At 54.4% G+C, this 25,405-nt stretch overlaps 3 protein-coding genes across 8 annotated transcripts in view; 1 reads left to right on the forward strand and 2 right to left on the reverse strand.

Moving 5' to 3' along the window:
• Nucleotides 1–2,383, reverse strand: part of PPP1R3F (protein phosphatase 1 regulatory subunit 3F) — a 15,831-nt gene extending 13,448 nt beyond the window's left edge. The window contains exon 1 of one of the 2 annotated variants that reach the window (XM_043895957.1): nt 945–2,383. In XM_043895957.1, the coding sequence (XP_043751892.1) occupies nt 945–1,933 (989 nt within the window). In that variant the 5' untranslated portion in view covers nt 1,934–2,383. The remainder of the gene's footprint in view (nt 1–944) is intronic. The other variant, XM_043895956.1, reaches the window with a different exon arrangement.
• FOXP3 (forkhead box P3) lies at nt 1,461–21,046 on the forward strand. 5 transcript variants are annotated; one of them, XM_043895960.1, is made up of 15 exons: nt 1,461–1,597; nt 2,967–3,095; nt 4,830–4,986; nt 5,102–5,137; nt 5,277–5,720; nt 13,521–13,752; nt 14,277–14,381; nt 14,471–14,609; nt 14,988–15,249; nt 16,459–16,546; nt 16,724–16,804; nt 17,569–17,719; nt 18,398–18,474; nt 19,674–19,775; nt 19,968–21,046. In XM_043895960.1, exons 5-15 carry the CDS (start codon nt 5,701–5,703, stop codon nt 20,115–20,117), a joined length of 1,407 nt encoding a protein of 468 aa, XP_043751895.1. In that variant the 5' UTR covers nt 1,461–1,597; nt 2,967–3,095; nt 4,830–4,986; nt 5,102–5,137; nt 5,277–5,700; the 3' UTR covers nt 20,118–21,046. The 5 variants fall into 5 exon arrangements, with proteins under 5 accessions (XP_043751895.1, XP_043751898.1, XP_043751899.1 ...); XM_043895963.1 differs by lacking the exon at nt 4,830–4,986 and having other exon boundaries at nt 14,988–15,075; nt 15,145–15,249; XM_043895964.1 differs by lacking the exon at nt 4,830–4,986 and having other exon boundaries at nt 14,513–14,609; nt 14,988–15,075; nt 15,145–15,249.
• Nucleotides 20,959–25,405, reverse strand: part of CCDC22 (coiled-coil domain containing 22) — a 15,022-nt gene continuing 10,575 nt past the window's right edge. The window contains exons 7-17 of the mRNA XM_043895959.1: nt 25,010–25,204; nt 24,431–24,493; nt 24,218–24,337; nt 23,381–23,500; nt 23,172–23,288; nt 22,965–23,066; nt 22,548–22,655; nt 22,193–22,288; nt 21,914–21,973; nt 21,759–21,833; nt 20,959–21,329 (exon numbers count right to left, since the gene is read on the reverse strand). Coding sequence (XP_043751894.1) covers nt 21,216–21,329; nt 21,759–21,833; nt 21,914–21,973; nt 22,193–22,288; nt 22,548–22,655; nt 22,965–23,066; nt 23,172–23,288; nt 23,381–23,500; nt 24,218–24,337; nt 24,431–24,493; nt 25,010–25,204 — 1,170 coding nt within the window. The 3' untranslated portion in view covers nt 20,959–21,215. The remainder of the gene's footprint in view (nt 21,330–21,758; nt 21,834–21,913; nt 21,974–22,192; nt 22,289–22,547; nt 22,656–22,964; nt 23,067–23,171; nt 23,289–23,380; nt 23,501–24,217; nt 24,338–24,430; nt 24,494–25,009; nt 25,205–25,405) is intronic.

Raw genomic sequence — 25,405 nt, forward strand, 5'->3', positions numbered from 1 at the left:
AAGATCAAGAGCTTCCAGTTCAGGCCCATCTGGTTCTGCCTCTGCCAGAGGCACTGCTTGCCTGTGAAAGCAGGGTCTCAGCCCCTCAACTCCACAGGAGATATCAGACTATATTAGAGCAAAGCAGGAAAGAGTGCACAGGATTCAAGGTCAGACATGGCTGAACTGGAAAAGCCAGGTGCCATCACTTCCTCAACCAGTTTCTCCCTCTGGAACCCTGGCCTCCTGCTCCATCAAATGGGGATCAGATTCCCCGCCTCCCACTGGCAACACCCTTGGTCCACACTACCATATCACTGCAGTTCTTTTCACTCCAGCACATTATCCTTCATTCACACCAGGTTCATTCCCACCTCAGGACCTTTGCACTTGCTGTTCTCCCTCCCTAGAACACCCTTGCTCCCATTACATGTGCATAGCTATTCCTCTTTATCATTCAGGGCTCAGTTTAAACAGCACCTACTCAGAAAGTCCTCCCTGTTCCCTTTTCTACAACCCTCCCCCATATCTGTACATAACTCTTTATCAGCATCCAGGATTCACTCCCTCAAAGGCCCTCCCCAAACATCCTGCCTAAAGCAGCTATTCCCTCCCGAACTATCCCCTTACTCTATTTTACTTTTCTCTCAGCAGTTAATCTTATCCTATGTATCTTATATACCTGTGGGTTTTTTCAAACCACGATTATAAAAGCTTGTATGAACCTTGAGGGCAGGGAAGATGTCTGTCTTGTTCAGGGCTTTACAGTGGACCTCAATAAATCAACGAAACCCCAGTAATTAAAACACGGACTAGCACATGTTTGGTCTCCATTACTCTTTGACTAACTGACTGAACATGCCCTCCTCCCTGTCCTGGAGAGCAGGCCTGAGGGCTGTTGGAATGCTTGTCCTCCATCCTAAACACAGCCCTGCGTTGGCGGAGGTGGCGCTGGCAGACATTACCTGCGCCTCATCGGCTTCATGCAGCTCTTCAGCTGCCTGGCCTCAGCCTCCACGGGGCCCTGGGACTCGGGCTGTGGCTCCAGCTGCTGCTGCTGGAGCAGCCCTTCGGCATCAGTGGGAATGGGAGCGGGTGCAATCCGGAGCAGAACTGTGTAGTTGCGGCCGTGGTTGTTGGCCCAGAAAGTGCCCTCGGGGGTCTCATAGCGCACCACGAAGTCCAGGCGCGCCCCATCGCCCGCGCCCTCAGCAAAGGGCAGCTGGAAGGCAAAGCGGTCGGTGCGGCCACCGTCGTCGGGCGAGGAGGCGGACACCTGGCCAGGGCCCAGGCCAAGGCCCAGATCCAAGATGGGATCTCCTGCTCCTGGTCCTCCCGCTCCTGCCCCCGGCGGGCTGCGCGGGACGTAGCGTGCTGGGTGGTCGCAGAAGGAAGCCCAGCCGTCGTGTGAGGCCCGCACGTGCACCACCTTCTCGAAAGAGCGGTTCAGCACGCGGACCAACCCTCGCAGCACTGGCGGGCGCCCCCCAGGCACCCACACCCCGGCACCCCCGGGGACTGCTCCGGGAGGCGGCAGCAGCGCCTCCAGCTCCACCATGACGCGCCCCAAGCGCTCCAGACGGCCCGGCGCGGGCGGCAGCGAAAATGTGGGCACCAGGTAAAACCCCCCGCCAGCGGGAACGGGGCACAGCGGCGAGGGCTCGGGGCAAGCCTCCTCTTCCTCCTCCCCTTCATCCCCATCCTCGCCATCGTCGTCCTCAGCCCCGCCGCCGTCGCCATCTTGCCCGGCCGCCGCCGCCATCTTGCCCGCCCCGGGCCCGCCCCACGGCCGGTAGCGGCGCAGCTGCGCCAGCGGCAGCCCCAGGGCCTCGTCAGCGAACAGCACCCTCCGCGGGGCCACCGCTGCCTCTACTGAGGTGCGGGGCTCGCCCGAGGCCAGCGAGGGGGGCGCGGGATGCCGCAGCGGGGGCTCCACAGGGGCCGTGCGCGCCATATTGGCGGCGGCGGCGGCACCGACGGCACCGGCGGCGGGACCGGCAGGGGCAGGGCCTGAAGGGGCGGGCAGCCAATGGGAAGGCCAGCGCGGGCGGGGGGTTACGACTCACGGGGGACGTAGGCGGTGAGACGAAGACAGGTATAGCGGAGAGCCAATGGGGAGCCGCGCATGCGTTACGTAGGCGATGAAGCGCGTGCAGGGGAAGCACACAACCAATGGGGATGCCCGAGAGTGGGCGGTGTAGGAGGCGGGATGCTCGAGGAATCAATGGAGAGGCCTGAATGCGTGGGGGGTGCGGGCCCGGGATGAAAAGAGCAGACGTAGGATAGCTAATGGGGAAGTGTGAGCTGGTGTGGCGGGGAAAATGGAATGGCTACAGGCGATGGGGGCAGCAGGGAGTGAACAGAAAGGCCAGAAAAGTAGGAGATCCGTGGGTTGCGTAGGTAGTGGGACGGAAGAGTGAGACAGCGAGGAGCCAATGGGGAGCCGCGCGCTGCTGCTGTAAGAGGATGACGATAATAGCTGCAGTGAGCCAATAGAGAGTCTTGTAAGTGTGCACGACGCCTCAAGGGGCGGTGCCAGGGAAGAAGTAACCAATAAGGAGGCTAAAAAAGGTGAACAGGAGGTGGTGTCAGCAGCCTCAGCGGGGAGGGGAGGGGAAGAGCCAATGGGGTGGGCGATGAAGTAGCAAGGAAGAGCTGCCGGGTAGCCAATGCGGGAGCCAGAGTGAAAGCAGTTGAGACCGCAAAGGGCAGTGCTAGAATGGGATGAACCAATGCCGAAGCCAGAAGGTGTAGAAGGACCCGGAGGCGGGACTGCAAACAGCAGAACCAACTGGGATGTTTTAGGTGTTGTGAAGGAGATGAACAGCCAGTAAGGAGGCCAGAGAAGAGGACAGTGCGTAGGCTGCCTGAGCTGTAGGGTGATCAGGCCACTGATCTGTAGAATGTAGGCAGCCCTTAGGAAGAGTACGCCTCTGATGGATGAATTTACATTCTCCTTAATCCTCTGTGACTCCGTGTTGCCCCAGGAGTGTGAATGCCCAGAGCCCCTGAAGACCTAGATTGCATCCTCGTGTGAAACCTAAGAAGGCAAAACGGACCTCTCCTGTCGCAGTTACTGGGCCTGCCCGACCCAGCTCCAAGCCTTTTCTTGAGTGGTACCACTAGCCACTAATGCCCCTGATTATCATCTTCAGTATTCTCCAGACTTGGCATCATTCTTGAGTGAATGGCCAAATGAGAGTCAGAGCTTTGTGGGGAAGATTAGCTTTTTCTAACTCCAGCTCAGAAACACTGAGTGATGACTGTATGCATCCAGGAGTTGGTTGGGCATGTTGGCAGACATTAACTAACGTAATCACAAATTAGAGCCCTGTCTCTCTTGCCCGACTCAAACTCCACACCCCACAGTGGCCTCACCTCCCTTCTTTCTGTCCTCGGTCTCTACTCCTACTGTTCCCTCCTCCAAGAGTACTACTCCTTCTTGGTCGTCTAATGAACTCCTCTCACTCCCCTTCCACTCTTACTTTGAGACCCTGCCTCCTGTGGGAATGGAATTATAGCTTGTGTCCACTGAACATGACCATTCATACATTCTCCCTCCATCCTGGGAGGATTTTCTGAACACCCACTGTATGGAAGGTTCTGACTCACAACATCCCTAGGAGAAAGGCAGTTCTCCCGGCTGGCTCCCCTCCTCAGGTCTGTGTCCAGGATAGGGTCATGGGCCAGGAACTAATATGTTTAGTTGCAAGTAACAGGGAAATCCACACAAAATAATATGGGCTTAAACAAGATAGAACTTTTTTTTTCTCACATAAAATTTCAAGATGTTAAGTAGTCCAGGAACTCCTTTGTCTGTGTCCTGGTCTGGCCTAAGACTGTCATCCTTCAACAAATCCTGTCAGCTCTCCATTTGCTATACTTCCCAAATATGCCCTCTCCCATTCCCTCCACTGCCAGCACCATTATCAGTCAAGTGGATTGCTGCAGTAGCCTTCCTCTCACTGATGCCTCTGCTTCCACCCTCACTCCTATAGTCCATTCTACACTCAGCAGTCAAAGGGATCCTGTTAAATCCTATGACCGTTCACATCTCTCCCCTGCTCACAACCCTCCCATGGCCTCCTACTCACTCAGTAAAAGCCAAGGTCCTTACCATGGGCTATAAGGTCCTGTATGGTTCAATGCCCCTTCCCCCCGTCCCGTCTCTTACCTCACCTCCCACCCCCTTTCTCTCACTTGCACCACTCTAACCACACGGACCTCCTTGGTATATTTTGAGCAGATCAGGCACACTCCCACATCAGGATTTTAGCACTGGCTATTTCCTCTGGAATTGCTCAGATATCATCTACATGACTCCCCCCTCACCTCCTTCAAATCTTTGTCAAAGGCCCACTTCTCTGCGGACTTTTGCCAACCTCTCTATTTAATCCTGTCCCCTCTCCCACAGAAGCCTCCCCTGCGAGAGGATGTAGTCCAGTGCAGAGAGGTGGTGACCCCGGCCTCTACCCACTTGACCTCTTGGTCCTTGCTGTGCACGAGTCCTGGCCCCCAACAGCAGCAGCATCACCTCTCACTCAGCCTTCTCCCTCCTTTTCTGGTGCTCCTCTCACAGAGTGAGAGGATGGGTAGGGGCCCTGTGGGGAGGATGCAACCCACACCTTGGACTCTGAAAGGGAAAAAAGAGCCCCCTCTCTCAGGAGGGAACAGGTCCTGGGGCAGGGAATGGGGCCTCAGCTTCTAGAACTGACCTTGTTTATAGTTATATAGTTCAGACCCCTCAAGTCCACAAGGAGCAAGGGGACATCCGTAAAGTCAGACTCCTTCCTGACAAGCACGTTCCTCACCCCATCTCTTGCTCTTAACCACATGCCACATCTTTTAAGCTCCTGCTGTATGCCGGATCCCTAAAGGCCTCCAGCCTGAGACCTTACCCCACTTGGTGCCTCCCCTGGCTGCTCGGCACACATGGGCCATCTTTGGGTCTCAGACATGTCCTACCACCTCAAGCGCCTCAACCAGTGAAATTGTTTTGAACTAATGGTAGGGAGAGTTGTTTTTTTTTTCTTTCTTTCTTGTTGTTGTTGGCTGGGTTTTTTTTTTTTTTTTTTTAGATCTTTTTTCTCTATTCACTTTTTTTTTTCTTGTCTTTACAAAGCCAGGCCACCAGGCCCTTCTGCGCTTTTCCAGAAAGGTAAGTCCGAGTGGAGGAAAGAGGCTCTCCTCCTTTTGACAACTTCGGAGGTGATGGGGAGAAAAAGAAGTGAAGGGGTGGGTCTTGGACAGGAGGTTTATACCATGTGAATAAGCTCTTCCCAATTTCTGTTCCCCAGGCCTGAAGCCAGTCTTGCAGACGGATTGGAGTAGACGTTGGATGGCAGAACCCTAGGCTCTGAAGAGCACTGGAGTGCCAGGGGCAGAGAGTCTCAGCCATGGCTTATCTGGAAAAGCCCCTGGGGGCTGCACATGCCTGTTGACCATTGATTGGAAGGAATGCTCACTGAGGTGAGGAAATGCAGCCACCAAGTCTTGGACAACCCGAAACCTTCAAGCCCCCTGAAGAATTTCCAAATGTCAGAACTTCCCTGTCATTGCAGCCTAGAGTGGGACCATTGTGCTCAAGGAAACATGGGGGTTTCAAACTCCACCACCAATGGGACACAGGGCCCCTATTCACCAGCTCTGTGATCCCAGGCACATTGCCGGACTACCTCATGTCTCCGTTTTCCTGATATGTATTAACGGCTGTGATGACAGATGGATCTCCGAGGGCTGTGGTGAGGATTGAACGTGATCCGTTGTGAGAAGTGTTCGGTGCTGTGCCTGGCACATGGAAAATCTGAGATACCTGTCAGCTATGGGGATGATGGTGGATATTTGGAATCCTAAATCCTTAGAAACAGGGATTTGTCAGAGTAGAAAATTACAAACGCTGAGGGCCTCAGAAGCATCAGAACATGATGTACCTGACCATGAGAAGTTTGGGGTCCCAACGGGCCTCTCCAGGCTTTGCGAGGATGGATATGTTAATACTGGGGCCTGGTTGGGACCTTCCTGGTAGTGTAGCCTCTGGGTCAGAGTTCTCAGGCCTTAAGATATAATGAAGCAAGACTTTTCTCCCTTTCCTCATTCAGTGATGTTCAGTGGATTCTGGGAGCCAGTGGTTCCCAGACTCTTGGATTCTGTGAATTGTGAGGGGGTAGGGAGGGACTCCCTGCATTTTTTCTCTGTGAATTAACTTCCATGCCCCTCACCCTCAGTGAGAAGATGGGTTGCAAGAACGTCCAGAGCTCCCCATCCTTGGCAGTAAGAGCGTGATGACCATGTCAGTTCCACTTAAGGGTAAACAGGCCTGGACCAGAGCAAGGCCTCTGGAAATACAACCCTATTTCATTTCTTTCCCTGGCATTTCCCATCCACGCATAGCCTGTAGTTCATCTCTCCCTTTCCTCGGAGACCCTCACATATCCCTTCACTCATGGAGTAGCACCTCTACTTACCTGAGAAGCCCCTGTGATTTATTTGAGTTCTTTTCCCTTTTTTTCTAACTCTACACAATTGTTTTAAAAACTGTGGTTTCTCATGAGCCTTGTTATCTCATTGATACCTCTCACCTCTGTAGTGAGGGGAAGAAATCATATTTTCAGATGACTCGTAAAGGGCAAAGAAAAAACCCAAAATTTCAAAATTTCCGTTTAAGTCTCATAATCAAGAAGAGAAGAAACAGAGCAAGCGAGTGAGAGAGAGAGAGAAAAAAAAAAAAAAACTATGAGAACCCCCCCCACCCCGTGATTATCAGCGTACACACTCATCGAAAAAAAATTGGATTATTAGAAGAGAGAGGTCTGTGGCTTCCACACCGTGGTTTTTCTTCTCGGTATAAAAGCAAAGTTGTTTTGATATGTGACAGTTTCCCACAAGCCAAGCTGATCCTTTTCTGTCAGTCCAGTTCACCAAGGTGAGTGTCCCCACTCTCCCCCACCAGATGTGGGTACAACGGAAGAGACGACAGTGAGGTAGGCATTGAGGGGATTGGTGGCCCTTGGGGACTGTCAAGACGCACACAGCTCCTGTGGTCCTGGTCAGGTAAGGTATTATTTACAGTAATGATAGTAATAACAAACGCCAGAAGACTGATAGATCAAGCACTTAATCAGTGCTGAGGCAGAGGCAAAGATAAATAAATGGCTCAATGTGTGGATGGGTAAGATGTTTTAAATATATCAACTGCCAGTTTTTATGAATTGCAGAGCTTTGAACAACTTGAAATACTATCCAGGTAAAACTGGAAATTTCAACTACGTCTGCGGCATCTCTTTGGCTCTTCTCTCTTGATACCTCCCATCCCTCTCTGTCTCATTCTTTTCATGTTTCTCTGCCCCACTCTTTTTCTGTCTTTCCTGGAATGCACAGTCTCCATCCCTCTGTCTCTCTCTGGCTCTGACCATCTCCCCTGTTGCTGTCTCCTCCATCTTGACCAACCACACTCCGTCTGTCTCCTTTCCTCCATCTCTCCCACCGCCTTTCCTATTCACTTGTCTTGCTTTCTCCCTGCCTGCCTCCCCACACCCCAACGTCTAGCACAGAACTTTGTACAGTTAGCGGTTAATAACAGTGTGTTAAGTAACGTTGAGAAGGACATTTACAGTTTACAAGAATGAGCTTCAATTCTGTTTGCCCTGATCAAAAGAGGAGTTGGGTTGGGCTGAGCCCTTAACATGAACTTGTGCTTGCACCGCATGATAAGAGCCTTCTTATCATGTGAAGTGGGGCACTTCACACCACTGTCAACCATGATTTAGCTGCGGGGTCATACCCTTAGGACCTGATTTGTGTGTGTGTGGCCAGGAGTGTGCGTGTGCATGTGTGTGTGTGTATGGCCAGGATCCATGTCCAGTAACAGAGCAGATCATTCAGGGTCAGTGTGACCTCGTCTCTGCAGGCTTAGCAAGTGCTCACTGAGTGTTAACTGTTAGTATTTTTTTAACCAAATTAGAATCATGCTATCTGGCTATCTATTGATTTTGTTTCTGCTTTGTTCAATGAATAGCATTTTTGTAGGTCACTGAAAAATGTTTCAACATAAAATGATCTATTATAACTGTCCAGACTATCCTCACATTGGTGTGAACCACGGCTGGTTTGACCAAGTGCTGATTTTTGGACATTCGGGTTGTTTCTAGTTTTTTGCCATAATCATCCCTGATTAATCCCTTGGATTCCTACAAGTCGAGCGGCTAGGGCAAAGGGTTTGTGAATTTTTAAGGTTTCTGACCCTTTCTACAAATTGTTCTCCCAAAAGGTTGTCCTGTTTTATGTTCCCTCTACTTGAGCTAACCATGGGTGGGCATTATTGTTTTTTAGTCCTTTCTCAACATAACAGGTAAGAAAAATATTACCATGTTGTTGAAATTTGCACCTTTTGATAATTTATACTGTTTGTTGACCATTTGTGCTTTTCTCCCCCCAGTTGTCTGGTCATGTCCTTAGTCCTAATAGGGTGTTCATTATTTTAATTTATTGATGTGTCACAGCTCTTTATATAAAAGGATATTAACCTCCCCTCAGCCATACATATACAGCAAATATTCTCTCTCAATTCATCATTTGCTGAAGTTGTTTTTCTATTTCTGCTGTTTTGTGATGCTTATGATGTTTTTATATTGTCAACGAGGTTAGTCTTTTCTTCTGTGGTTACTGTCTCTGGTTTTATGCTTAGAAAGCCCTTTCCCACTTGAAAATGAGATAAATGTTCACCTGTGTTGGCTTCTATTCTCTTTTATGGCTTCATTTTTTCCATTTACTTTAGAGGTTAAGAATGTGGGTATTGGAGCCAGACTGTCTGGGACAAACCCAACCTCAGCCCAGGCAATCTGTGTGATTTTCAGCCAGGCATCTAACCTCTCTATACCTCCATTTCCTCATAGGTACTGTGATGGTTATAATAGTACCAACCTCAAAGGGTGGTTACAGGGATTAAATCTCTCAACCTTCTTAAATGCTTAGCATAGGGCCTGGCATACAGTAAACCCAAGATCAATATAAGATATTATTATTTATCCCTTTAATAGATCTGGAATTTATTTTAGGGTATATGATGAGGGTGACATTTCACACTGGGCGGGGAGGGGGGGGGGCGGCAGTGGGAAAATGGACTGGTCAGTCATTAACTTTATTGTCCCCTTAATTATTCCAGAAACATTTGTTAAACAGTCTCTTTCAATGTCTCCTGGTTTGAAATGCCACATGCCACATTCATCACAACTCCATTCTCTGTAGACGTTGGTCTGTATTTGAGCTTTTCCCCTTCTGTTCTATTCCTCAGTGTCTCTTCTGGTGCCAGGGCCACAGCATTTTGTGATTGTTGCTCTTCGCTCCAATGTAGCACCCACTGAAAGCCCTGGCACCTTGCCCTTTGTTATTCCTTTGTTATTGTGGAATAAAAAAGGATCAGTTCCTCCAGCGAGAGACCAACAACTGTTCTTACTTGGAGCATCTCTCTCTCTCTCTCCGTCTCCCTCTCTCTCTTTCTCTGTCTCTTTCTGTCTCTCTTATCTGTTTCTTTGTCTCTCCCCATCTCCCTGTATTGTTTCCGTCTATCTTGTTCTCTGTCTTTGACGTTCTGCTCCTGTGCATTCCTTGCTCGTCCTCAATGTCTCTCCTCTCTCATTATCTCTCTCATTCTCTTTGTTTCTCTCTCCAAGTGTCTCTCTCTGTCCCACCCCATGTCTCTCCCATCTCTCTCTGTAGCTCTTGTCCTCTGGGTCTCTTAATTTGCCTATGTCTGTTTCTGTCTCTCTTTGTCTCTCTGTATCCCTGTCTCCAGCCATTCCCCTGTATAGAAGGGCAGTTATTGAATCAAAGGCCTGCAGACACCTAGCCGCTCACTCAGACGCCGAGCACAAGGCCCCTGGCCCTCATCCACTCTACACCCCTCCCCGTCCCAGCATACAGAGGGGGCAGATTGAGGCCGGGAGATGGGCAGGAGGACTCCATGAAGCCCTCACAGAGACACAGTGGCAGAGCTGAGACCCGAGCTCAGATCCCGAGACACTCAGAGGGGCCCTGGCTCTGTCTCTCTGCCCAACCGTGGGCCTCAGACTACTCCTCAGCACCCATCACAGGCACAGGGGGACCGTAGGCTGCCTCCCATCTGCTGCCATTCTACCTTCAGCCCTCTCATGAGTTGGACCCTCAGGGTCACAGTGTGGGGCCAGCCTCACAAGAGCTAGGCTGGGTGGGGTCCCAGGGCCCCATGAGTCAGGAAGCCTCATGGCCAGAGGGTGGTGATACTATAGGGACATCAGTCAGTCTGTTTGTGAGTCTGACTGTGGACAGGGCTCAACTATGTCCCCAGAGTTGGCACTGGTCCCTGGGACTCTCTCCTGGGGCCCCTCCAGAGAGCCTGATGGTACACTCTCTATTGGCAAAGACCAGGGCCTTTCCTGCTCCAATCATGAGGTCCTAGCCAAATGTGTGCTGGCCTCAACATCCCCTTCCTTCCCTCCCCATCTCTGGCAAAGTGGCTGAGTCTGGGAGCTTTGTCCCAGAATGGACAGGAAGACAGACCCTTCCCGGGTCCATCTACTGATCACTGACATTTCATTAAGCATTTAGTACACATTAACTTTGGAAGATGGGTACTATTATTGTCTCAATTTATATATGAGCCTGAGGAGAGTTACAGCTGGTTACTGTCAGAGCCTGGTTCCAGGCTGGGGGAAGCAGAGGATGATTCTGACCTTCCTGCTTTCCCAGAACTTAGGAGGGAGGCTGAAGGAAGGCTTGCTGCAATTCCAGGCCTGGTAGGCAGGAGGCACTGTGAACTTCAGGAAGTTCCAGTGAATTTGAGCACCAGGGACATTGGCCTTCACATACTGAGAAGTTGAGCCCATGGTCCCCACAGAGTCTGTGGGTTTGAGATTCTGGGATCCTTTAAATCTAAGAAATAATGTTCTATGAGTCTAAGTTTCTGGCATAGTACCATTTGAAGACTCCGAGGGCCCCAGTCTCTGTGGGGTCTGCATGGCGCTCCCCAAGCGTCAAACCTTGGGCCTCTCCATGGCCCAAGGGCCAGGTCTACAGGGCCCAGGGCTCGTCATGGTGGCCAGATGGACGTCACTCACCACATCCGCCAGCACCCACATCACCCCACCTGGGCCAAACCAGCTGCAGGACGGGATGGCCAATTCTCGGAATGAAACCCGTGGGGTGGGGTACCTGCCCCCTTCTTTTCCTCCTTGGTACTGATGAAGCCCAGTGCATCCGGCCGCCATGACGTCAATGGCAGAAATATCTGGGGAAGTCGGGGGCTGTGACAGCAGGGCTCAGATGCAGACCCCGATACGAAAATACAATCTGTGTCCCAGAAACATCCTCCATGTGGCTTCTGAGAAATAGTCAGAAAGGGACGCCCCAACAGACAGTGCAGGAAGCCAGCTGCCCAGTCTGGTCCTCCAGGTGCCCCACCACCAGACAGACCATATCCACGGCCCCTTTCTGAGAATGCTGCCCTGACTCAGGTGGTTCCAGATGTATCTGGGGAAGTGGCTTCTTATATGCTCTGGCCAAGGGTCCAGGCAACTGGAGAACCGACCACAAGCTAGCCTTGTGGACCAGGCCAGAGCGTTGAGAAACATTCATGCATCCACCAAAATTGGTATTGGTTTGCTCAGGTCTTCTGTGAAAAACTACCACAAACTAGGTGGCTTACACAATAGAAATGGTTTGTCGCACAGTTCTGGAGGCCGAAGTCCGAGATCAAGGTGTCGGCAGGGGTGGTTCCTCGTAGGGGTATGAGAATCTATTCATGCGTCTTTCATAGCTTTGGATGGTTTGCTGGCAGCCTGATGTCCCTTGGCTTGTTCAAGCCTCACCGTGATCTCTGCCTGCCTTCATCCACTCATTCATTCACTCATGTCTTCAGGGTCTTCGACACTCTCTGGCCCTTGTTCTGTGCCTCCATAGACCCAGGCTCTTAATTCTCAGGCAGTAATGTCCTAAGCCCCTGAAAGACTAGTGGTTTAAATACCTGGATTCTTACCCCTACTTCCTTCAGCACCATAGTTCTGACACCCCCTATGAGCTGACAGCCAAGGAAAAAGAGCTACTGCCCCCTCAGAACCTTCCCTTTTACTCCCCAGGTCTGCTCTCAGCAGCTCTGTGCCCATCCCAGTGCTGTGGGGTGAGACTGGGACATGAACACACACACACGCACACGCACATGCACATACTTTCTGGAGAAAGAAGTAAAGTTCTCAAGTCACCATGGGGCTGTGGGACACTGTACCTGGTTAGCCACTTCCATAGAATGGAAGTTGGACTTGGCAGTCCCTTCAGTTCTGGCTTCCTCTCAGACTGGGATTACATGAATCTGAGAAACCAAGGCCCTGCCCGTCAGAGAGGGTAAGGTTCTGGAGCCATTTAGGAGGACTTTCTGGACAGGGTTTGTGTACAGGAAGAGGAGGAAGCATTCCGGGTAGGTCGAATAGCATGAGAAATGGCTGGGAGGCAGGCCTGCAAAGCAGAGATTCCAGTAAACTCTGGTGGGAGCCAAGTCAAGGAGCTCATACCAGCCCCTGGCTCAAGAGAATCTGTATTTCCTCCTCTCTGGTACCTGCCCTGCCAGCTCTGTGCAGGGTGGGAGTGTGGAGATGATCTCAGAGATGCCCATCTAAGCTCCAGACTTCACTCAGCTCCTACCCCGCCTTGCCACTTGCACATCTAATGCCAGACTTTCTATGTCCCTCCACACCTGGATCAGGACCCCCGACCCTGCTCCCCCATGTCTTCCCGATCTCAGGTCATGTCAGTTCTGTCCTTCCAGCTGCCCAGCTAACACCCATAAGTCACCATGACCCTCCCTCTCTCACCTCCCACATCCAAGCTGCCATCCAGTTCTCCTGACTCCACCTTCAAAACATAACTCAGAATCCACCCACCTCTCGCCATCTCCACTGCCATCAGCCTGGTCTGGACTGTTGCTTGCCTGGACTATTGTAGTAGCCTCCTCACTATTCCCCCTACTTCTGCCCTCACCTCCCTAGAGCATTCCCCTTTTACAGCAGCCAGAGGGATCTTTTGAGTCCATGCCCCCCTTTTACTCCCAGATATGCCCGAGTCACTGGGGTAACAATGCTCCCAGGAGAAAATCAGAATCCAATCCTAGCAGGGTCAGCAAAGGTTGTGTGGCTTGTACCCAGTTCCAGGAGGACGGGAGGGCAGAGGCTTGAAGTCCACCACTCAAATGCTGAGATCTACCCTGACTGAAGCCCAAAAAACCAGCCTGAATTCCCCAGCAGGGTTGTGCCAGTGTGTGCAGGCAGGCTGTGTACTCGGTCTATGTATGTCTGCACGGGGGGTGTGCTTGGAAACATAGTAGGCACACCTGTGTCCCTGACAGCAAGTATGTGCATGCACATGTGCACACATGTGACCAGAGCTGGGGTCCCTTTGGGACGGTCCCTGGCCAATGCCTGCTCTGACCAGAGGGGGTGTCCACATGGTTCAAACAGTTGAGTATTTCGTACATGCACAGCCCAGCACACATGTAACTCCTTCTTCTTGTGTCCCTGCAGCCTGCCCTTGGACAAGGACCCAATGCCCAACCCCAGGCCAGCCAAGCCCTTGGCCCCTTCCTTGGTACTCAGCCCATCCCCAGGAGCCTTGCCCAGCTGGAGGGCTGCACCCAAGGCCTCAGACCAGCTGGGCACCAAGAGCCCTGGGACAACTTTCCAAGGCCGGGATCTCCGAAGCGGGGCCCACACCTCCTCTTCCTCCTTGAACCCCATGCCACCATCGCAGCTGCAGGTAAGGCCTAGGGTCCAGGATGGGGCAGGCAGGGTGGGGCACCTGGGCCTACAGGTGCCGACCTTTACTGTGGCACTGGGCGGGGGGGGGGGGCCCAGCCGGGGCACAGGAAGTGGTTTTCCGGGTCCCAGGCAAGTCTGTGACTTATGCAGATGTCACAGGGCCAAGAAAGTCCCCACATAGCAGGTCTCAGAGATTCGAGGCTCTCACCGACCTCCCAACCCGTATCTCAAGAGAGGAGACCCCATCATCATCCCACAGGCATAGCCTTGTGTGTCTCCATCCGCATGTGACAAAGGGCTGGGGGCCCACGGAGGTGAGGTGACAGGATGGAAGGCAGCTCCGAAACTTACTAGCTGGCTTGACCTTGAAACAGTCACCCAGTCTCCCTGAGCCTCAGTTTCCACATACGGAAAATGGGGATGGTCATAGTACCTAGTAGGCAGGGTTGCAGCGAGGAGTATAGGGATTAGACATGTAGAACGAGCATAAGGATAGCATGTCACCCACCTGCCTTCCCCCAGATGCCCACAGTACCCCTTGTCATGGTGGCACCCTCCGGAGCTCGGCTGGGTCCCTCTCCCCACTTGCAGGCGCTCCTCCAGGACAGGCCACACTTCGTGCACCAGGTACCAGCTCAGCACGGGTAGGGAGGGTGGAGCAGGCGGGAGAACTGGGGAGGGGACCAGGCTGAACCACAGCCCTCATGTGCCCCTAGCTCTCAACAGTGGACACCCATGCCCGGACTCCTGTGCTGCAGGTGCGCCCACTGGACAGCCCAGCCATGATCAGCCTCCCGCCACCCACTGCTGCTACGGGGCTCTTCTCTCTCAAGGCCCGGCCTGGCCTGCCACCTGGTAACACTGCCCCGCAGCTCCACAGAACCCCAGAGCCCGCAATCCTTGAACTAAAGCAGTGTGGGCTGCCGAATCATGGCCCTCGGGGGGCCAGAGGGGTCAGGTCTTATCATCTTGGAAACTCCAACCTCTCAAAAATGTCAGAATCTTAAAGACGCAGAATGTCAAAATCCCAGAACCACAGATCTTTTGCAGTTAGTCGAAATGTCAGCACAGTCTTTGAGCTGCTCTACAGAAGCTTCGGAGGTTAGGGACCACAGAGCCCCCTGGGAGTCTGGGCCTGCTAAACTCAGGGGGGGTCGGAAGCTCAAAACGAGAGGCCCGGTTGGGACCAAGCTTCAGAGCCTGGCACCCAGAGGTGCCCTGTCCCCCCTGCAGGGATCAACGTGGCCAGCCTGGAGTGGGTGTCCAGGGAGCCAGCACTGCTCTGCACCTTCCCAAGCCCCGGCATGCCTAGGAAAGACAGGTCAGTGCGCAGGGCTGGGAAGGCTCCCTGCCCTGCCACCCCTGCCCCTGACACTTTTTGTCCCCCCAGCACCCTTTCGACTGTGCCCCAGGGCTCCTACTCACTGCTGGCAAATGGTGTCTGCAAGTGGCCCGGATGTGAGAAGGTCTTCAAGGAGCCAGAGGACTTCCTCAAGTGAGTGAGCCGGGCCCACCGGGCCCATTCTGGTCTGGGGGTGGGGGACAGTTTGTGGGAGGAGGTCTGGGGGTGCAGGTTTCAGTTCAGGCCTCATCCTTATAGGGAGTAAGATGAAAGAGGCAAAAGCTGAGACTGTGGGTTCAAAGCCTGACTCCATCACTCATGGACTCTGATCTTGGGCAAGTTAGTTTCTCTGAGCCTGTTTCCTCATCTGTATAATGGGGCATCACAATAGAGGTGTGTGCTATGATTGCCTCCATTTTACAGACAAAGAAATTGAGGCCAGAGCGGTTAAGTGTCTTGATCAAGATCACCCAGCCTCTGAGCGACAGCCAGGCTCCAGAATCCACACTCCTAACTGCTTTGCCCTGCTACCCTGTCATGCCAACACACCAGCCTGATTTTATTGATCCCCAAAGTCTCACACACACACACACACACACACACACACACACACTGTTTCCCTCACTCTCTCACCCCACACCAGCCTGATTTTATTGATCCCCAAAGTCACACACACACACACACACACACACACACACACACACACACAGTTTCCACACTCCTAACTGCTTTGCCCTGCTACCCTGTCATGCCAACACACCAGCCTGATTTTATTGATCCCCAAAGTCACACACACACACACTGTGTTTCCCTCTCTCACCCCACACCAGCCTGATTTTATTGATCCCCAAAGTCACACACACACACTGTGTTTCCCTCACTCTCTCACCCCACACCAGCCTGATTTTATTGATCCCCAAAGTCTCACTCACACACACACACACACACACACACACACACACACACACACACTGTGTTTCCCTCACTCTCTCACACCCACCCCCTTCTCCAACCATACCCAACTATCAGTGGCAACTCAGTGCATCCTGTCTTCACGACCAGGCCTTTGCACAGGCTGTCCTCTCCATCTGGAATGCCTTTCCCACTCTCACTTACCTGGTCCGCTCTCAGCTCACTACTCATCCATCATCATCTCCAGCACCCTGACCATACAGTAGATGCCAAGTGGCATGCGTTGAAGGAATGACAGGTCTGAGAGGAAGACTGAGGTCAACAGAGGGGAGGGCGGCTGAGACTCTGAAGAGACCTTCCTCCCAGAGTCTGAGCCCTTTCCCCTCAGAATGTTGAGCCAGAAGGCTGGGCCCACCATGGTCACCCACGTGGACTCTTCCCCCTACCCAGGCACTGCCAGGCAGACCATCTCCTGGATGAGAAGGGCAGGGCGCAGTGTCTGCTCCAGAGGGAGGTGGTGCAATCTCTGGAGCAACAGGTGATGTGGGGGGGTGGTAAATGGTCAGCCTACCCCATGCCAGGAGCCAAGCTCACCCAGGAAGGGGCCTGGCCTGACGGAAGGAAGGGGGCAGGGCACTCCCAGGGAAGACCACAGCCCGGGCAAAGAAGTGGAGAAGGAGCAGGTCAAGGCTTCACTCTGTGCCTGTCCTCACAGCTGGTGCTGGAGAAGGAGAAGCTGGGTGCTATGCAGGCCCATCTGGCCGGGAAGATGGCCCCAACCAAGGCTCCATCTGCGGTGAGCCACCCCAGACCCACAGGTGGCACGGACGGCTGGGCAGTGGGAGAGGCTCCTGCAGGGGGCAGGGGACCTATACTTGCACCCAGGTCCTGGGATCTCTGGGCCCCTGTCCCCAGCTCCAAACATACCCAGACCTGGGAATCTGTCGCTTTCAGCTTACAAACTCTCTGATCTTAAGATCCCCAGACATCACAATCTTGAGTTTGCAAAGCAACAGCAAATCACCCAACACTGAACACAGACCATGTGCTGCTGGCAGAACCGCCTATATAACTCACAGAGCCTGGTGCAAAATGAAATCACGGGGCTCGGATTTCAAAATGATGATTGCAGAACATTAAACAAAGTGCCGGGCCCTAGGCACCTGCAGCAATCATATAGAAGCCAGCCCTGGGTGTCAAGCACTGTTTCTCACCTTTGGTGATGTTACCTTAATTCCTCATGATGCCTGTGTGAGGTATTACTATCATCCCCACTTCACAGATGAGGAACATTGAGGCCAGGGAGGCTTAGATGACTTTCCCAAGGTCCCAGTTGGGTGGCAGAAGAGCCCAATTCAACCCTAGCTTGTGGCCCCATCACTGGTGCTCTACACCCATTTGTCCACACCTCCACTCTAATAAATATGGTTTATGCTTTGTCGGATTCTACATCAGAGTGGAATTGAAGACGCCCTTGCTTTTGTTAATAAAAAACACTTATTTAAAACTAAAGTGGAAAGTTTAAGCCTCTGGGTCACCAGCCCCTCCCTCTTCCCCCAGGCATCATCTGACAAGGGCTCCTGCTGTATCGTAGCCACTGGCACCCCAGGCACCACCGTCCCGGCCTGGCCAGGACCCCAGGAGGCCCCCGATGGCCTGTTTGCCGTGCGGAGGCACCTCTGGGGCAGCCATGGAAACGGCACATTCCCAGGTAAGGGTGGTGCATGTCCTACACGGTGCCCCCTGACCCCTCATCTCCCTACCTAGTACAAGGTGGGGGACCACTCTTCCCTACCACTGCCACCCAGACTTTGAGAAATGTCAACTGCTTGCAAAAGCTTCCTCTCTGGAATTCTATGGCCTCCAAGCCCCCATTGTGGTCTCAGATGTCTAGCCCTGTCTTCCATGGAGGTTGGGACTCACTCACTCTGGGCTTCAGCTACTCACTCCATTTGGTCATCAGGAGGGAGAGAGCTAGCTTAATAATTCCCAGGGACTCTTTGTTTCCCCACCACCAAGAAAAAGCAGGGTGACTCGCCAAGCTCACCAATCCCCTGCCACCCACATGGTCTGGGCTATGGGTTTAACAGGGAGCAGGGCTTTTGAGTGCCCTCCTGGCCCCGCCACTTAACCAGTTACATCCCTTTGGTGTGGAAGTTACTACTTTTAAACCTTGGGAAGAATAAGCCCTATGGTGGTGGGAGCAGTGTAAAGAGGAAATGGTATCATTTTACACAGAGTGCTTAGCAAACAGTTATTGTGATCCAGGAAAGCGGTGTACATGGTGGGATTTCAGGCATGCAGACTCAACAGCCAGTGGAGAGCAGAGGGTGGGAGAGGGAGTGAGGAGTTCCCAGATGGCACCTGATCCCTCCCCACCTCTTGACAGAGTTCTTCCACAACATGGACTACTTCAAGTTCCACAATATGCGGCCCCCTTTCACCTATGCCACCCTCATCCGCTGGGTAAGCAGGGTGCCAGGCTGAGGAGAAGGAAGAGAGGGCTGGAGTGGAGGATTCCCCTCACCGAACACCCCCAGGGGGGCTCCTGTGTGAACAAACCCATGCCTTAGATGTGATCCCCTATCTACACCCCAAACCCACACCTCAACTGCTATCCAAGCCACGGCAAGCCAAGAGCCAGCCCTAAATCTACCCCTTTCCTAATGACCACCTCAACCCCATGCCTAACTGCCTCCTGGGCCCATAAATAGCCCCCAAACTAATCTTATCTCTTCCCCTTCCCCTATGCCCACCTCAGGTTCACCCTAACTCCTTCCTCAGCCCTGACGTACCCCAGTTTGTCAAGATATCCCCCAGCTAGACCCCATCACCAACCCCTTCCTTGTAATACCTGACCCTTCACTTCACCCCATCCCAACCCCTTCATCTTAATCTCCCTAATGCCTTCCCCGAGGCTTCACCAGAGCCCACCTGGACCTTCATCCCAGGCCCACACCTAACCCTACACAACACCACCCATTCACTTGCCTCACCCCATCCAAACCCGGAGGCTCACTGCAGCCCATGATCACCGACCCCTGACGCAATTCCATTCCTAAATCCAAGCAGATCAAATTCCCAGACCCTCAGTCTCACTCTACACCCAATCCCAGCCCAGATCCTTTAATGACCACACACAGTCAAGACCTAAATACAATCCAGACACACAAAATAACTAGGCCCATCTCTGCCTCCTGACCTAATGCTACACCCCTCGCCCCTAGACTTACCCCAGCTCATCCCCAGCCTGATCCTTAACCAGTCATGTCTCTGACCTCTAACTCTGCTGGGCCCTTTACTCCTTCCAAACCCCTAACTGTACCCCACCCCTGGCCCTTAAACTTCCTAAACCCTGAAATCTCACCCCACCCCCATCCCGAGAGCTCCAACTCCACCCCAGAAATTTAACTTCACTCCAGCCCTGACCCTGAATCGGACATCACTCCAACCCCAGCCCTGATCCTTCACCTAACCCCATCCCAGTCCCACCCTCACCCCACTTCTAACCCTGTCTCTGACCCGTCACCCCTCACCATCTCCCTCCCTTCCCCTGTCCCCACAATTCCACCCAGGTCAGAGGCCAGCCCAAGGTGGGCCAGTGCCCCTGTCAGGCTGCATTTGGGGGAGCAGCTCCCCTCACCCCTACACCCCCTAACCTCCAGGCCATCCTGGAGGCTCCTGAGAAGCAGCGGACACTCAACGAGATCTATCACTGGTTTACACGCATGTTTGCCTTCTTCAGAAACCACCCGGCCACCTGGAAGGTGAGCTCCTCTGGACGGGGCAGTGGCTGGGAGAGCCTCAAACGCCACCACAGGGGGCCCTGGGAGGGGGCTTGGAGGCGTGTTGGGAAAGGACAGGAGGTCAGTTTGGGGTGGGCACTGCTGGCATCAGTGCCTGATCTGATCCCCCCACCCCGCTGGCCCTGGCCCGGCTGGCTGGTCCTCCTTGCACAGAATGCCATCCGCCACAACCTGAGCCTGCACAAGTGCTTCGTACGCGTGGAGAGTGAGAAGGGGGCTGTGTGGACCGTGGATGAGTTCGAGTTCCGCAAGAAGAGGAGCCAGAGGCCCAGCAGGTGTTCCAACCCCACACCTGGCCCCTGATCTCAGAGCCAAGGAGAGAAGGGAGGACAGGGGAGGGGATCGAAGTGGCTGGGGGCAGGGGTGACCAGCCCTGGACATGCCTGCAGGGACCAAGAAGTAAGGTGTGCACTGTCCTGCCAGTCAGGGACCCCACTCCCCAGCTGACTGCCCTCTTGGATCACACGCTCTGCACCAAGGATGCTCAGAGGGACCCCAGGCCCAGCCCTGCACCCACTCCCCAGCCCCCTGTGACGGGCTCTTCAGCCAAACTGAGAGTTCACAACCAGTCATACACACAGCCTGCCTCAGTCACTCTCACAGATGACCTTGGAGCTGGAAAAGGACACATAAGAGTCGCAATCCTGTCCCCTAGGCTCGATACAAACCCCCAAAACATGAAGAGCCTGCCTCAGTACACTCACACCACCTCAAGTTTGCAGTCAGTCACACCCGCACACAGTCAACCCACATCCCCCAAAGCACACACCCACAGCTGGCTTCCAGGCCCACAGGTGCAGTGTCACATAAGGCAGGCCCTGATATTAACACAGAAGCAGCCTCGGGACCTTCAGGATGTCAAGTTCCAGAAAGCCACCCAGACGCATGCACGCAGGTCACACACGGTAACGCATGGCTCCCAACACACATGCTTGATTACACAGACTCTGAACTCACCAGCACATCTTATGTGCACAGGCACACCCACGTGTGTGGGTGCACAACACCCCGATGGGCCTCCGGAGTCCCAGGCAGACGCCAAGGGCTACACACACTGACTCACCAAATGTATCCAGGGTCTCACCTGCCACCTACCCCTTCCCCACCCTGAGCCCTGCACCCTCCTCCATGCCTCAGCTTAGACTGCAGACAGAGCCCCTCATTTATTTGAGATCCAAGACCCCAACCCCTGCCCGGTGCCCTCCACAATAAACTGAAGCCAAGCTCCCACACTCTGGATGATTGCCCCAGATAAGGGTTGGGGTGAGGTGGGTGAGGGTCTGGGGCCAAGGCTGCAGCAGGAAGAACTGGATGGTAATCAGAGGGCACAATGAGGGCCAGTGCCCCCAGCACTCCAAACCCCTGCCTGAGGCTGGGGGATAGACCTCTGGTGGGGGCTGCTCAGGCCTCACGGACCCGGCCCAGGAGCCCAGCGTTCTCCTGGCGAAGGGCTCGGTAGTCCTCACGGATCTTCTCCAAGTTGCTGAGGGTCTTCTTGCCCATCTCCGTCTCAATCTAAGGCAATGTGAACCGCAGCCCTTCAGCATGCAGGGCCCCTTTCCCAGATCCTGCTTGCCACCAACACCCCACTGCAGCCACTCAGGGCCCCACTGTTCTCCTCCCACCCCCTGCCCCAATAACAGACTGCTCTGTCCCACCACCGGGCCTTAGCATATGTCATCCATCCACCTGAAGCATCTTTGGCTGTGTGGCAGGATCACCCAGCCCATACTTAAGCTGAAGCCTCTGCCAGTGGCCCTGGAGGCAGGTATGAGGAGCCTCAGGACGGAAGGCAGGGGTCAGAGCAGGCCACTGGGCGGTTCCAGGTCACACAACCAGTTACTAACGGGCAGGGCTAAGACCCCAGCCGTTGGCTAGGTCTGGTCCCACAGCCTCTCTGTCCCCTGGCCTGCCTTGCTGAGCCCTCCCACCCCCTGGCCTCACCTGCTCCTCCAGGTCTCGAACCTCCCTCATGATCGTGCCTGTGTCCTCGATGGTCTGGATAAGCTGGCTGCAGTTCTGGGGACAGCAGGAGTGGAAGGCTTACACCCAAATTTGTCCCCTCCCCAGCCAGCCCCCAGGCACACTTCTCCCCTCACCTCGTGCAAGGCAGCTAGATACTTGTAGGCCTTCCGAACAGCATCATCCTTTTTGGCGTCCTGACGAAAGAGGGGATCTTGAAGGTGTCAGTGGGCCGTTCCTGCCCCGCTCCCACCCCACCCCCACCTTCAGGCCCCCACAAGGCCACCCCTTCCCACTCCCCTGACTTCATCTTCCATGGGGCAAAGCCAGGCGCAAACGTCAGTGTAACTACAAGACTCACACCTGGTCCAAGCCCACCCACCCCACCCCTACACCCAGCCCGGCCTGCCCCAAACCTTGAACACAAGTTCATCAGTCACTGCAAATGTCCGGTCCAGCTTCCCAGACAGAGAGTTGATTTCCTTCTGAAGCTCCTTCGTGTCAGACAAGATCTGGCAGAGACCAGGGTACTTGTGAGCCCATGTCTGGGGCAGGCAGCCAGCCAGCTGAGGCCATTCATATTCATGCTGTCACATCTAGACAGGCTCAGGGGTGGTTGGAATGGACTGTGACGGGCTGCGCTGTGCCAAGTCTGGCCAGATAGTTCTGCCTTCCATACGGTGTGAGGTCCCTGTGTCACCCTGCAACACACATCCTGCCCTTGGGCATGTCTGCCTGAGTGACCCACTTTCCACAGCCACAATGGTGTACCTTGGTGATCTCTTCCTTCTGCTTCCGGATGTTGCCCACAATCTCCAGGATGCGCTGGGTATAGGCCAACCGGGACACATCTCTGGGCAGGGTCTCAAGCTCTGACACCTACACAGAGACAGCGGGTGCTCCCCTTGGACCCACACCTCCCCCACTCCAAGCCACCCAAGGCCCCCACACAGGTCTTTGGTTGTTGGTCGATCAGTTGCTTCAGTCATGTCTGACTCTTTGCAACCCCATGGACTGTAACCCGCCAGGCTACCCTGTCCATGGGGATTCTCAAGCAAGAATACTGGAGTGGGTTGCCATTTCCTCCTCCAGGGGATCTTCCTAGATCAGGGATCAAACCCGTGTCTCCTGCATTAGTGGGTGGATTCTTTACTGTCTGAGCCACCAGGGAAGCCCCAGGAGTCTTACTAGCTGCTTGTAGACCTCCTCCTTCCGGCGGGCTTCTTCAGCAGCTGCCCGAACACTCTGGTGCAGCTCCTGGATCTCTGCCAGCCGTCGAGAAGATTCCAGCTGCCAGGGTCCCAAGGAGAGAGGGTAGTGAGGCAGAGCACAGGACTAGCGCCCTAGGGAGGGACGGAACCTACCCCACCCATGGTCTGGGACCCCACCACCTACCTCTCTGCAGTCCTGGAGCTTTCGGAGGTGGCGGTACTCAGCGAGGAGCGGGACCCGGTGCTTTTCCCACTGACCCGCCAAGTGGATGACCCGCTGGGCACTGCTCTCTACCACGAGCTGGAGGGTGGTGGGAGGGGGGCTGTAGATCACACACAGGCTGGGCCCACCCAACTCCAACCCTCCCAGCCCAGCCTCAGCACCAGCCTCACCTGCAGCTTGGCGAGGTTGGCAGCCCCGTCGGGCAGCAGCTCCACAGCCTGGCTCTTCAGACGCAGGGCTTGCTCACGCTCCATGATGCTGAGCTCACTCTGCCGACATTCGGTCTCCACCTGGCACCCCAGAAACCCTTAATCCCAGTCAGTAGGGGAGCCCAGCCTTCTGAGCCTGGAAAGCCCTGGCCTGGCCCAACCCCCACAGATGACAATACATCCCTCTAGCCCTTATGGCTTCCCAGGTGGCACTAGTGGTAAAGAACCCGCCTGCTAATGCAGGAGATGCAAGAGATGGGGGTTCGATCCCTGGGTCAGGAAGATCCTCTGGAGGAAGGCATGGCAACCCACTCCAGTATTCCTGCCTGGAGAATCCCATGAACAGAGGAGCTACAGTCCAAGGGGTTATAAACAGTCAGATACAACTGAAGTGACTTAGCATGTATGCAGCCCCTATAGGCCCCTCAGACCCCTCCCAATAGCGACAGAGACATATAAGCAGAGACAGGCACCCACAGCAGACCCCACTGACTCCTTGACCTCAACACTGACTCCCCTGGAAGCCCCGAGGAGGCCCACAGGCCCCTCTAGTTGCCCATGGACAGTCACACCCCTCCCGACACTCACAGACAGCAAGGCACCTCTAACCCCTATAGGTCCCACACCCCCTCCTCACTGCCCCCAATTCTCATGAACCCTCAAGAGTCCCACAGGTCCCCAGTGGCTTCCATGAACCTTTTTGACATCTGCAGACCTCTACAGAGTACCCTCAGCCCCCACAAGTCCCTCTAAGCCCCCAGGCCTGACCTCAGTGGGCAGCCCCTCCCCCACCCTCACCTGCACAAGGTTGATTCCCAGCGTCTTCATGTTAGCTTCAACCTCTTCAATGTTGTGGTTCACCCCCTCCAGCTGCTCCCGAAGAGACTCCAGCTCCTGCTCCTGGGCTGCCCATGTGTCCTGGTAGACACAGGCAAGGCGGGGTGGGGGTGTCAGGCTCAGTAGACAGCCCAGGGCTCAGGACACCGCCCCACCCACCATTGCTCTGCTCACCTGTTCAGGCCGCTGGGAGGTGGCTGGCACATCTGACACCTGGGCTGCCTGGGCCTCAGGCTCCTGGGGAGGGAGGAAGGAGCATCCTGGCTGTCGGGGAAGGCCCGGGCCCTCACAGCCAACCTCAATACCCTCCGTCAGCACCCTCCCAGCACAGTACTCATGTACAGTGCACTGACGGCTGTCGGAATACGTGTGAGGATCAAGGCACTCTCTGTGACCTTAGACTGGAGTGTTTGCTTAGAAAAAACCTCCCTGACCTTGACACAGCTCCTACCCATCTGCCCATGAGAGGGGTGAGGGCCCCTCTGGGTGACCATCCAAGAAGAGATGTCCAGAAGAAACTCTCCAGAGAAAGCTGAGCTTTGCACAAAGAGCAGTCCTACACATTTACACAGCTCCCACCCCCGGACCCTTTCTCCACAGAAGTTCCCAAGAAGCCAGGGGACCCCTCTGGGTACCCACCCCAGTGGGGATCAGGCAGGTCTGGTGGGAACAGGGGTCCCTTGTGTGGAGAGAGTGTGGTATGTATACCTACAGCAACCTTGGTGCCATCAGCATGCCCTTAGCCCCACCTACCAGATGGAAGGTGAACTTCTTGGAATGTGTAAAGCGGGAGCCTTTGGGAGCACCAGGCCTGGCTCCAGCACCCCAGGCCTGCAGCAGTTCTCCCAGGTCTCGGGCTTGTTGGGGGGGCCCTGGCCGGCCCCAGGTCTGGCGCAGGTGCTCGGCCAGGTGCTTCTGTAGCCGCTGCCGCTGAGCCCGTGTGTCCTCCTGAAAACAGTGGAAGGGGATGGAGGTCCACTGGGTACCCGAGGCCCTGCCTCCACCAGGGAGCTGCCTGATGAGGGGCCACTCCCAAGTCTCACCCACCCTCCAGCCTCTCCAAAAAGAGGACCTAGCCCCACTGTCTGGGCCCACCAGCCTGGCAGCTCCCTGAGGACAGCCCCATTTCTCTCCACCCACTTGCTCTCC

The sequence above is a fragment of the Cervus elaphus genome, chromosome X, assembly GCF_910594005.1.
Source record: "Cervus elaphus chromosome X, mCerEla1.1, whole genome shotgun sequence".
Taxonomy (NCBI): domain Eukaryota; kingdom Metazoa; phylum Chordata; class Mammalia; order Artiodactyla; family Cervidae; genus Cervus; species Cervus elaphus.